The 13,542-nt window shown below is 45.9% G+C and overlaps 1 protein-coding gene across 1 annotated transcript in view; it reads left to right on the top strand.

Annotated features, from left to right (window-relative positions):
* ABCA13 (ATP binding cassette subfamily A member 13) overlaps positions 1–13,542 on the top strand; it is a 273,722-nt gene that overhangs the window by 133,449 nt on the left and 126,731 nt on the right. Inside the window, 4 exon segments of the mRNA XM_057549669.1 lie at positions 2,493–2,562; positions 4,463–4,581; positions 6,237–6,324; positions 11,212–11,347. Coding sequence (XP_057405652.1) covers positions 2,493–2,562; positions 4,463–4,581; positions 6,237–6,324; positions 11,212–11,347 — 413 coding nt within the window.

Here is a 13,542-nt window from a genome sequence, read left to right as displayed (position 1 = left end):
CAGTTTGAGGAATGATCTCTGAGGTGCCAGACTCCCTGGCTCACAAGGTTGTGTCCTCGCTCCTGGCACGGCTGTGACAGCTTCCTTCAGCTGGGCCTGGGGGGATGGAAAGTTGAGTTCAGGGAGCAAAAGCACCCAGAGGGCACGTGTCCGGCACCCTGGAAAAGGGGGGGACCCAGATTCTGGGAGGGGTTGCACGAGCCCACATCCCAGCTCTACCGCGTCCTCCCTGTGTGATCTGGGCCCTGACTGACCTTCCTCTGCTCCATTAACATCACCCTGCTCCCACTTCTCGAGAGAGAGCAAGTGTCACCTTGGACCACAGGGTGGCCCCTGTGCCAGGCTTTTGGCTCTTTCAGGCGAGTTTGTGTCAGAACTTCCTCTCTTAGGAGTAGGTCCTGAGAGCACCTTCCTCACGCCGAGATGCAAAGTGCGCTCTGACAGTTGAAACTGCAGGCAGTGGGCCTGTGTCAGAGAGGCCCGTTTGATCCAGCCTTGCCAAACCCGGCGGACGGAGGGACTGTGTCAGGCACGTCACTCGGGATGACCGTCACTGCTCGTGTGTCCTGCAGAGCCCGGCCGGGCGCCACGCAAAGCCGAGGTGCTGGGCGCTTGGGGTCCTGACACCGGAGGGAAGTGGGTGTGTCTGATCCTCACGTTCCCTCCCGTCCATCCTCCCCTGTGAGTGCAGCTTCACGTGGCTCCTGCAGCTCAGAACTTCCTGGAGGCTGGGAGGCTCCCAAATCCAGAATCTGTGCTATGCTGTTGCTGGTCTCTGTGCAGCTCTGCGGGTCACATCTGATTACTCTCTAACAGGAAGCCAGGAGAAGAACTAGAGGAGGATTTTGAAGAGACAAAGAGGACTTTTTGAAGAAATTCATTATTCTGTGAACACTTGCCCACAGTCACTGAAGGCCTGCAGCTAAAGCAAGGAAGGCCCTGAGCTCAAGAAGTGTAAATGGAGTCATTTTTTTCCCCAAGTAATTATCAGATACAGCAAGCAGTCCGACGAAGCACATCACTCCCTTAGGTGATATTTCCCTGTTCACTTTCAAGACTCAAACTGGAGTCCCCATTGGCTGCTTAACCAAGAAAGTCACACCGTCAAAGCCTTGAAATTATTTTTGTTATTTCAGAAATTTACATGGAAATTTTACTTTGCTAACCTTGTTAATAGAAATGGTAGGTTTCTTTTCATGGGACTGGACGTGTTTCACCTTGATGTTCTCACGTTGGAGCAGCAAGGCCTGGAGCAAAAAGTGAGGGCTCAGAGGTCAAAAGACCGTCTTCCAAAGTGTGATGCTGGGTGAGCCCCTGACCTCTGAGAACCCCACTCCCCCTTCCGAAAAGTGAGGCTGGCAAGTGGTTGTAGTAAAAGCATCTAGCGGGGCACCTGTAGTTCAGTAAATGTCAGTTTCCTCCCTTCTCCCCCAATTTTTGAGTAAATAACACTTATCATTACTAAAGCAGATTTTGATTTACAAACATCAGTGAAAAAGAAAAATCAAAGTATGAAGCCTAACAAGGAGAAAAGTTATAGGGAGCTTTGGAATAAAATGGATGGACCTGGAGATGATCATGCTAAGTGAAGTAAGTCAGACAGAGAAAGACAAACACCATATGATATGGCTTATATTCGGAATCTAAAAAAAAAAAAAAAAACACGATACAAGTGAACAGATTTACAAAACAGAAACAGACTCATAGACTTAGAGAATGAATTTATGGTAACCGGGGGTGAAGGATTGTGGGGGGGGGGGGAGGGATCGTTAGGGACTTTGGGATTAACATACACACACTACTATATATAAAATAAATAACCAACAAGGCCCTACTGTATAGCACAGGGAACTCTGCTCAATATTATGTAACAATCTAAGTGGGAATATAATTTGAAAAAGAATGGATACATGTATATGTATAACTGAATCACTTTGCTGTACACCTGAAACTAACACAACATTGTTAATCAACTGTGCTCCAATATAAAATAAAAATTTAAAAAAATAAAGGGTTCTGAACCTCTGCTGTAAGTTGTTTTCATAGCAGTTTCTGTGGCACTGCGGTTCTTCATAATGGAAATTTAATACTAGTTGCCTTTCTTTAAATGATGATTTAATTACAGTGTCACACGATGAAAAGGAATTAGCAGTTCCCTGTGTTTATTAATTGCTACACTGGTGCTGAGGGCTCCTGGTTTTGCCACCAGGAGCCCCAAGGTCCACAACAGCCCCCCGAGTCCCTGCTGAAGGTCCCAGGATTCAATGCATGAACAGAGTGAGCATCATTTAATATAATGGAAATATTGTCATTGTAATAGAACGCTGTCATCAGATTAACAGCTCAAGCTGTGAAAACAAATGTGAACGCTTGGCCTTCTGCAGCGGGAGGTGATGTCCTCATGAGCTGTGCTCCGGTCTGGGAGATGCTTTCATGGAAATACAGCAGCTCTGTGATCTCAGGATCATCCCACCTCTCCTCCGCTTTGTCAGGGGGAATTCTTCCTGCTGGTGCATGGACCCCTTCTCTCACCCAGAAGTCCAGGAGTCCTGTGGCTGCCTGGTAGGTTTCTACCGTGTTTTTGATTTTTAAAAAGTCTAAACCTCAAGGAACAAAAATGAGTTCACCCCTATCTGAAGAACCTTCACTTTTGTTAACTAAATGAACTTTTGAACTAAATGACCTTTAGGGTTACTCGATTAGCTGCTTCTTGGAAAGGTGTCGTGACAGGGTTTCCAGGGTGGTCCTCCTGTTCATTGCCCACTGGTCATGATCAGTGACTGTCCAGCAGTGTTCATGAAGCAAAGGAATCTTCTCCAATTAACGCTGAAGAAGCTAGGATTGCCCTTTGGGGGGAAATTTCCCAGAATTTCAAGGCAGGATGACCTCAAGCTCTTGTTGTATTTTTATTTGAGTATTGAGAGCTAGATTTTAAAAACTAAGATAGGATTTGGTTCTTCTAACTATGGCTGATCAGTACAAGAGCACACGGAAGTGGGTTTTCCCCTGTTACAGTGCAAGGCATTGCTGTCTAGTCTGCGGAGGAGAATGGAGTGAAACTTATATGGAAAACTGGTTGGAACTCATTTCAAAGGAAATCTCAAAAGGCAATTAATAAAAGGCACAGGCCTGTTAGCCACAGTCAGCAAGCTGATATGGCAATCTTAATTTACTGAGAAAGGAAAAGTGAAATCTTAGTTTAAATTCAGGATCTATTAAGAAAACAGCCATTTGAACATGTTGACAGGGCCTTTCTGTTTAGTGGCCTGTGGGATACACCCCTCCTAATAGTTTAGTGACTTTAGGAAGTCTTCCTTTCAATGGACCCGGTCTGCTTTCTCCTCTTAGACCAAATGTCTGGATGTAAGTGAGGCAGTTACACAGCAGTGAGGTGGACATCCAGGTGGGACCCACCAGAGACCATTGACTGGTGCTCCTTTGCAGTGACCAGCTGTTCTGCTCAAGTTCTATTTGGACACAGTGATTTGTTTCTTCCCCATTTTGTTTATTCCATTAACTCATGAACCATGTAATTTTTCATTCCATGCTCTTATTCTGTTGCTTTGATCTAATCATCCTGTTAGACTGGTACCTTTTGTTACCAGCTCCCTAAAATTTACTGGAACTAGATTGAGTGTCAGTGGCAGAGGAATGAATGAACAAGTACCAAGTGGTTGATGTGAATTCACTGCAACTCACATGAACCTCATGTGAGACCCCAGTAATATGTGTGCAAGAAGAAAAACATTTCCCATGAAAAATCTCCATAGCCAAGGCAGCTTCAGAAAGGCCAGATAAAGCTCTGGTTAAAAGGTCTCTTTGCTGTAGCTCTTGCAAGATGCTGTTATCATGTATGAATCATTACACAAGGGGTGGAAAAGATGCAGCGTTTCTTGCAGTTGACTCAACTGAAGAATCCTTGTTTTTTCTGGCATTGTGTGCTTGGGCAGAAATTGTGGTCCCTGTATTAGGAGTCAGAGGCCCTCAGGAGAGGGGGAGTCGGGGTGGTCCCTGCTGGGCAAATATTTCCTGATTCTAAGCCTCTGAGTCACTGCAGAAGAGGAGTTTGATGTCTGCTTCAGGCATTTAGGGAAGAAACACGTTCCTTTGAATTTTTTGCTCATCATCCTCTGACTCTCTTTCTGGTTCGTCAAATGCTAGGTCACCCCAGTGAAAACATTTTTCCCCTTTTGAGTTCTTACAAATCTGCCCAAGCTTACATACAGGAAAAGGTTGGGAAGTTCCCAAATCTAACTGACAGCAAAGGTTGCAGTGGAATTCTAGCATAGTTCTCAAATGTATCAATAGGTGACTCTTAAAGAGATTTGAGAACATGTAAAAAGCCATCGATTATTCACTGAAAACGTGACAGCTAGGGAAAGTCACTTTTACTTTAATGTCAGTAAACCTGTGTGTGGGTTATGAATAAGCTTCTACTTGACGTCTTTGGAAACAATTGCAGAAGTGCCCCAGTGGAAGCACCAGGGCTCCGTACCTGACCAACCGCCTGGGCCACAGGCTGCTCAACCTCTCCGGCCTCCCCTTGGAGGAGTATTTGCTGGAGCCAGAGGAAAAACCAAGGTGGGTTTGAAACCAGCGCTGGGTCTTTCCTGTTCCCAGAATTACTTCAGAAATCCAAGTGTTTCAAATGCTGATGTTCTTCAAAACTCAGAAGTCTAGTACTAACCTTGATGCTCATAAGAATTCCAAAGAAATGCTGCAAGCCTTAATCAGATTCCTCCTGCCAACTTTCTCTCTTGCCCTGGGGGAATCCCGTCCATGGAGAGTCACCTGGGGAGACAGACTCAGCTTGAGTGCTTTAGAGAATGAGCCCAGAGACGTTAACAGCATACTGAAATAATGGTCTCCCTGGTGTCTTAAAGTTCCTTTCCTGCGATTTTGGGGAAAGCTTTTTTTCTGTGCTGCATTTCCGTGAGCCTAAGAGGGTGAATCTAGGTGAGGGGGTAGGGATGAGCTTCTCATTGCTTTGAATTGCAATCACATTCACCACGCCATCAAATTTCCTGAGACCCCAACGCAAAATCATTGCATGGTGTGTCCGAGGTGCCTGCAACACCCCCCCTTGCCCCCAGGCTCTCTTTACCTCTGATCCTTCCTGGGCCATCTCTGGCCCCCACTGTACTTTGCCTGAATCTCCCCTGCTGCCCACTCCTCAGATCTTTAAACACGTCCCAGAATCTCTGCTTTTTGCAGGTTGGAGTTTGTGTGGCCAGGACTTAGAATAGTATCTGGCATACAAAAGACACTCAACCAATGTCTCTGAAATGAGTGAACGGATGGATGAGTTAAATGGAGCCGGGTGGGAATGCATCCTTATTCCTGTGCCCCAAAATTTCTGCTGAGAGTCCGGGCACAACGATGGATGTTTGTTTTTCAAGCTCCTTTTATCAGAGACTGCGAGACAAAGTTTAATATGTGTTTTTATTTCTAAGGTCCAATATTTTTAGAAGCTTCATGAGTGCCAGATACTACACAGCCCAAGGGATACGGAGACAAAAGATGTAATTCCCACCTGCTAGAGACTCACAGAGCCACATAAGAGATAAACTAGCAAGAAGACAGTTAAAACCCAGGGTAGCAATTGACATGGTACCTGCAAGAGACTCACAGAGCTGCATAAGAGATAAGCTAGCAAGTAGACAGTTAAAACCTAGTGTAGCAATTGACACGGTACCCGGGAGAGACTCACGGAGCTGCACAAGAGATAAATGAGCACGAAAACAGTTAAAACCCAGAGTAGCAATTGACACAATAAGTGGAAATGTAGGGTATTGTGAAAACCCCAAAGAGAAGGAAATGCACCCCAAAGTAGCTGGGGATGCCTTCCTGAAGGAGGCCTTGTTTGCACTGAGAATTAAAGAAGCAAGAGTAGGGAAGAGAAAACAATTCAAATCAGAGTAACTCAGAAGAGCCTGACAGACTAAGTGATTCTGAAAGCCGATTTGTAGGAGAAACAACAATTAATTAAAATAACTGTGGTGCAGGGGACCACAGCCGTGTGCTTACGTGGCATGTGTTTCCTAACACGATGGTAAGTTCTGAGCGGCCAGGCCACGTCCTCCTGCAGGCTGAGCCCTGTGAGGCCACAACACGGAGCCTAGGGCCTCAGCAGCTGCTGTCTGAGGCTTCTACGACCAGTGGGTGGGGGAGGCCCTCTGTTAGGAAGGTCTGATGCTGCCTGGTTAAAACACTAACACCGTCTTTACTGTCAGCAGGCTCGGAGGATGGTCTTTTGGAGTGAGAACCCCTGATTAAGTTCAAGACGCACATTCAAATATATCAAAACCCAGAACTATGGCAAAGGTAATAATTTTTCTTTTTTTTTTTTTCTTCTTCTTGTTTTAGAAAGCATTCAGGGAAACTTGCTGTGTAAATACCTTTGTGGGTACAGGCGGAATCAAACCAAATCCCAGTGTTTGTTACTGAGAAATAAAACCAGTTGTTCATAAACATTCCCTTGAAAGAGGAAATGAATTTAGTTTTAGTTTTCCTTTAGGCTGTATAGAAATATATGAAATAGGTCACTGTCTTTTGTTACGATCAGAATGCACCTGATGGATCTAAAGCAAATGAGAAAATAATCTGTGTTTAAAGACATTCGTTGTCAGGATAATGGTGATCTTGATACGTGCACTTTAATTCCTCTCCTTCCTGACGGCTGGATGGACCCAGAGCTGGATGGACACAAAGAAAATGGTGCACTCCTCCCAGGGGCTGGATTTTCAAGCCCTGTGGAGACTGTACCTGTGAATAAGGAAAGTTTCCCTGGCATCACCAAAAGTGACTGGGAGGGAAGGAGGGCTGGGAAAGAGGAAAGACACCCTTACCCACCAGCGGGAACTTAGAAGCGGTGAATCAGGACAGGTTTCTCCAAGGAAAGAAGTCAGTACAACCTTAAGATGGGAAAAGATCCGAAGCTTTCAGTCTTTGGCTATTGGGGAAATAGTCTGGTGTCGGTCCCGACTGAGAGAAAAATTGGGAAAGAGTAGATCCTGGGAGTGAAGTGTCTGCTTGTAAACCTGTCATATCACTAATGAAATGTCCCTAACTTGTGTTGGGCCTTCATGGTTCCTGGGACACAGAAAAGCTTATCAGGATCCGGGCTTGTGCCTGGTGCAGGCTTACTCATTGGAATAAAGGTGCTTTACAGGTTTTCACAACATAATCCCTGAGGAAGATGCTAACATTCATACTTCACGATGCAATTCCGGAAAAAAGTGTTAACAGTCGTATTTCACAACATAATCCCTGATGAAAAAATTTAGTCCCTGTGTGGACTGTTCAGACACCCCTCTTTCAGCTGAGATTTGTTCAGATCTCTTACCTTGTAGGCCACATGCATGAGAAGATTTATAGCTTAATACGAAAATATCAAGATTCATAGCTTGATAGAAAAATAACCTAAAATACATTTGCTGGCTTTTGAACACAGGACGTGGCTGTTATTAAAATCAACCAGATTTGTAGAAGGAATCTACTCATTTCCTCTCAGAACATTTTAACTTTCTAATCTGTCCAAGTCCCAAGCCCTCTGTTGACAGTGGGCCGTCGTGTCCTTGCTTTCAGGGTCCGGGGTCTCCCTGCATCTCTGCTTCTGTGATGAGGGCACAGGATCCCTGTGTCTCCCTGGCACCTGTTCTTTTCCCTCTTTATTTGTCTTCTGTATTGACATGTTTGACTAGTGACTTCTGCAGCTTTTAATGTTGTTTGACGTGGACTTGGCCAGGCACAGGCATGCAAGCCAATGGTATGCAGCCCTCTGGGGATGGAGCTTCTTTCCAGGAAGGCCAGTAGTCACGATACCGCACTGACTGTGAAGGGCATCTGTTGTCTGAAATCCCTACAGCACTGTTGCTGGTTGATGCCGTGTCAGATTATTGCATTAACCTTTCAATAATTAGCCACCAGCCTTTAACTTTGGCCTTTGGGGTACAGTCATAAGACATGGAGTGATTTTCATAGTCTTTCTGAAGAGAAAATGGACCATTTGCGTAGGAACAGGCTTAATACTTATAAATTCATTGTATTGTAGAATGTCTCTCATGGAACCTTTATGAGTTATTTCATTCACATCTTGAGTGTTCAGCTGGTTTAATTAAACACCCTCTAGAAGGTATGCACTTCAGTTAAAAAGGCCAAACTCCTGGTGTTTGGCATTTGTTCTGTTCTCACATAGACTTTTAGCCATTTAAATATCCATCCAGTGATTTATTTTTCTTACAGTTACTCAGTTGCCTTTCTGAGGAACTGTTACTCAGGATCCTGAGATGAAAGGTCTGTTTTGAGGTGTCATGATGTGTTCCTAAAAGGAGGTTGACTTCCTCCTTCAGTTACTGGATTTCATTGTGTCCTGACTTATGGGCTGGCAGGGAGGGACATCCCACAACTTACTTCCAGAGAATGGTGCAGTGTTTCAGGGAAGCATTCTTGGAAGAGAAAAAAAGAAAAAGAAAAGCTCTTCCTTTGAACTGTGCTTAACCTTAAATGTTAATTTAAAGGTCATTATGAAACACCTATTGCTTAAAGAATTTATAAGATTTCTCCCAAGTGAAGGCCAATTTATAGAAGAACAAAAATGAAGTTCAGACTCTTCCTTGAAACTCTGTGCGCCAGTCACCCATCACCAGAAAGATGCTGTAGGGTGGGCGGTCACGGCCAACAGGGCCGTCGGCATCTGGCCTTCACAGAGCTGGGCTCAGCAAAGGCCTCCCTCCTGGGGGTTGGGGGATGTCCCCAACCAGACCCTGCCGGACCCCTGGGACTGTCCCCACAACCACGTCCTGGGTGCCCCTGACTCTGCCGGGCGCTTCTCCCATCTTCCCTGACAGCCACGGGTGGAGATTTGGAAACAGGCCATTGGAGCAGCTTCTCGCCGGCCTCCTGCCTGTAGAGAGCTGGGCCTGGAGCCCTCTCGGTCCAGCGTGGCAGCGCCCTTGCCCTCTGACTTCGCCCCCGTGAAGCACCCAGGGCTTTCCATCATCTCACTGAGGTCCACAGGCTGCATCGTGGTTCCTGTTAGTTCAGGCTGCACCCTCTGGAGTTAATCACTGGTATTTGGTGAAGTCAGGGTTCTCCGGGTTCAACCCCTTAGGTCCCTAGAAGCCCCTTTGTCCCCTGAGAGGGTCACTCAGCACCACCCCTCCATCAGCAACTGTCACAGAGTTTCACGGCCGCACCTGTGACTTGGTCTCTGTCCTGAGGTGTCCCTCTCGACCTTTGGCCTGGAGATGGGGACCTGGGTGGAGAGGTTTTCTGGCTGCTGGCCTCGGTGGGGATGGCAGTGGGGACCCAGTCCTGGTGGCCAGGCCGGGAGCTACAGTGACAGCAGAGGCGTAGGGGCTGAGCCCGGGCCAGAGGGAGGACATCAGAGTCCCTCAGCCAAGGGCGTAGAAGAAGCAGGGCATAAACGGGACCTGACACAGAAGCCATGAGCCCACGGTGGGTGGCTGCAGGGTGCCAGGATCCCGGGTCCCCCCGGGCCACACAGCTGCCCCACTCTGGTTTCCATGTTTTTGTACGGTGTCACTCTTAAGCTGGAAAAAAAAATCTCCCTGCTTTTAAAACAAAAATTAAAACAAACAAATGAAACAAAACAACATCTGAAGACCCCAGATCCAGGGCAAAGACTACCATTGCCTTTCATACGTTTCCCTCCAGTGAAGCACTTACAAGAGCCAAGATTGGGGGTCGGGAGGTCATGGACCGTGGTCCTGGGGGTTCCCGTCCACACGCCGAGGTTCCGACGGTATCAGCCTGTCCCTTGACTCTAACAGAGTCTTGTGCTTGTATCATTTCCAGAAACACGGCTAGATCCTGAGTGTCAGCACATCTGTGGCTGTGTGTGGTTAAGGTGGGAGAACCAGGGGGGCGGCCCAGGCCTGCAGGGCCCAGGGTTGCTGTGCCAGGCACAGGAGCGGTGGACACCCTGGCAGGAGACCTCCGTGCAGGGAGAGCTGCCCCGTCAGGGACACCCACACTTTTCCCTGCTTTTCAGAATCACGTGTCTGAATTGCACACACTGCGAATCTGTGGCGGCTTTTATTACCAGTCTCAGATCTACCTGGATGCCCTGGGTCTGTGGATAGTCAGTCTCAAGTGGCATTTCTTCCTCCTTGGAGTTAGGAAGGATGACTGCTAAGGGTTTCCCTGAACCTAAGAAAATATTTGAAGAAGGGGGTGTGTATTGACAGCTGCCGTGAAAGACGGAGGGGTCTGCTGCTTCCTGCCTTGCCTGGTGACGTGAGCTCTCTGAGAAATAACTGAGGTCGCTGTCTTGTGTAGACTGGCATTTTCATGAGTGGTAGCCCAGCTGCCCCCATGAACACGGGACCCTGGCGGAAAATGGCTGGTCACCCCGTGATGAGAGGGGGGGGATTGGGTCGGAAGCCGAGGGACTTGTGATGCTGCCCTGACTTTGCACAAACTGTGAGAACCTGCGCGGCCTCCTTCGAGCATGAACTTGCTGGGGAGCAGCTCTAGTCCCACAAAGAAGATTCTCTGTCACAGAAGGTGGCATCATCTAGAGAAGTGAACTTGAATTAAGGTCAGAATTTGCCAGTTGATTCATTATACCTCTTAAAGACACTCACCAGTGTTCCAAACTGAGTACGTTTAAAAATTTTTTCATTAAAATTGATCTTTTGAAATATAGATACTGATGGTTCAATTAGTATTTTTTATGCTACTTCTTATTTCAATGTTAATAGCATTGTCTGTCTCCTATTTTCTGCTTCACCTTTCTCCTGCCTGACAGGCCTGCTGCCTTATTCTCCATGCTCAGCAAATGTTCACTTCAATTTATTTTGAGAAATAACGTTCCACATTCAGTTATTAATTTGAAAGTAATCATTTTTTTCTTATCATTTCCTTGCTTTTAATTTGCAGGTCAAATTTCATTAGCTTACCAACTGAGAAAGAAAAAAATGATGGTCTTAGATTTCCTTTTTGCTGTGAGAATATAATTATAGAGCAACACTCAACATTTGTTCTGGGGAAAATTAATCTATTTTTAGCCGTAAATTATATGCTGGAGATAAATGTAAAATTAGCAGGCTGGAATTCGCTGCTCACTGTCAGCTGTGCAGGACCAGTACTCCAAGACCTGCGTTCAGGTGCTGGTGAAGTTAATTTACATGTGTTCCTCGCATCCGAGAACCGCTGACGAATAGACTTCAGAACTAATTTCATGAGGGCCATTAAGTTCTCTTTCTTTTTTGGGTGTGGTACAATCAGAAGGGCTTTCTTTCCCTGCCATCCTACCTAAATCATCTCAACAACCTTATTTTGTGGAGGCTCTTACCCCCTGTGGCAGACTAGAGGCAGTACGGTAAAGTTATTTTTAATGCAGTTTGTAATTCAGTACTTTCCAAAGACAGTGTTTCTAAAAGGGAAAGAAACAGAGAAAATTCTGAATAGGAACGTGAAGCATGATAAGAGGTTTCTGCTGGCAGCCAGTCCATGTAGAAATGGGTACAGATTGGGAGGCCCGGGCTGCTTTTGTGTGTGTGTGTCTTTCGGTGTCTTTACCTTCCTGGAATTTGTGACCTCAGGTGACTAGAGAGTTCGCTCCTAGCAACTTAGCATCTTCCAGAAGCAAGGAGAATTTTTCTCTTTAAAAAGACATTATTGTACAGAAAACTGTTATAGACGAACCAGATCACCATTATTGTTGGGAAGGTGATCATAATTTATCATAATTTACTTCATGCTGAGCCCTCAACTCATAAGTTATCTGTGTTGACTGCAGATTCACTACCTGTGCTTTCTTATTTCTTACCCATGTAAATGACACGGGTCCATTTCTGGAACCCAGAGTGGATTTACTGGTTTAAGGGGATGTTATATGTTTCATTTGGGTGGGCTAAGTTGTAATTTATCAAATTCATTCAGTTCTTTAAAAAAAAAAAAAGAAAGAAAGAAAGCAAACAGATGTATAAATACCAGCAGGCCATAGCCATCATAATTTATTCACAGGATATATTTGTCGAAGCATTAATTCACATAGAAATAAATGCTAAACGATTACCCCAATATGCTATGACTTTACCCCAACCTTATCTTATTCTTCCATATTTGTTTTCTCTTCTCCACCATTTTTTTTTTTTTTTTTTGGTTGCGTTGGCCTTCATTGCTGCGCGTGGGCTTTCTCTAGTTGTGGTGAGTGGGGGATACTCTTCCTTGTGGTGCGCGGGCTTCTCATTGCTGTGGCTTCTCTTGTTGCAGAGCATGGGCTGTAGGCTCACGGGCTTCAGTAGCTGTGGCTTGCGGGCTCTAGAGCGCAGGCTCAGTAGTTGTGGTGTATGGCTTAGTTGCTCCACGGCATGTGGGATCTTCCTGGACCAGGGCTCGAACCTGTGTCCCCTGCATTGGCAGGAGATTCTTAACCACTGAACCACCAGGGAAGTCCCTCCACCAATTTTTAAAATAAAACATTTAATTATTTTGTGACACTGTAATGGCTTTGGAATGACAGTAAGTAATATGAAAATGTGTATGCCCAAGTGAAGTACAGAAGAGCATAAAGTCGTATGGATGAGGGAGAGCACAGTGATGTTTGTTGTGTCTGAAATGTCTGAGGGACATTAGATATTTTTATATCCGTGGTCTCATTTAGTCTTTATGGCAGTTTTGTAAGGTAGGTGCTATTTGTCTCCTTCACTGATTAGAAAACTGAGGCTCAGAGGAATTGCCCACCAGCTGTGGCTCTGAGCAGGTTGAGTGAGGGGGCCTTGGTTTGATTCTAGGTCCAGCTGATAACACAGCCTTTGCTTTTCTACTGCAATGAACTGAGAGGGCGCTTCTGATGGGCAAGGATAGGACATACTTTGTGGAAGGGGGTCACTAACACTGGACCTAGGACATCCGCAAATGTTTGACCGACGTCAGGAAGCTACTGTGGGTACTAGTGGTGCTGATGTGAGAGAAATCTGAGCATCTGTTCGGGTTCCGTGGGGAAGTACAGTTTGACCTCATCGTGAGGGTCATTGTAGAGGGACATTGTTGAGGGGGTGTCTGAGGCCAAATTCTGCTTGACCTTGACTGGCAGAGGGAGGAAGCTGGCCTTTAATTAACAGGCAGCAGATAGGCTTTGTCTGCAGTTGAGAATGAGGATGACACCGTCCCAGGAATATCTTAGGAAGAATAATCTGGATCCACGTGGTGAAGGGAGGGCCCCTGCTGCAACCATGGGACCTGTTGGAAGGATGCCGCTCACAGTTTAGAGGTAGCCCAGGCAAGGCCAGGATGCATCGGGGCAAACAGTGAAATTGTCAAGTTCAAACAGGTGGGAGAAAAGGTTGGGGCTTTGGGGATAGGGAAAGGAAGAAAAATAAAGAACCTGACACATAGGAGTTTAGAGTAAGAGTTTAAAGGGTTAAAATGTAAACGTGAGCTTTTAAGAATGAAGGACTTAGTGGTCAGCGCTGATGACCTGAGAAATGATTCAGGAGAAGGAGATGGAGAAAGGGATTTATACAGGTTCCGAGGTGGTGGGTTTCATGTTAGATGAAAATAAGTGTGTGG

This window comes from Balaenoptera acutorostrata, chromosome 7 (genome assembly GCF_949987535.1).
Source record: "Balaenoptera acutorostrata chromosome 7, mBalAcu1.1, whole genome shotgun sequence".
Lineage (NCBI taxonomy): Eukaryota > Metazoa > Chordata > Mammalia > Artiodactyla > Balaenopteridae > Balaenoptera > Balaenoptera acutorostrata.
The sequence above is the reverse complement of the archived record's forward strand: the minus strand, read 5'-3'. Positions and strand labels throughout refer to the sequence as shown.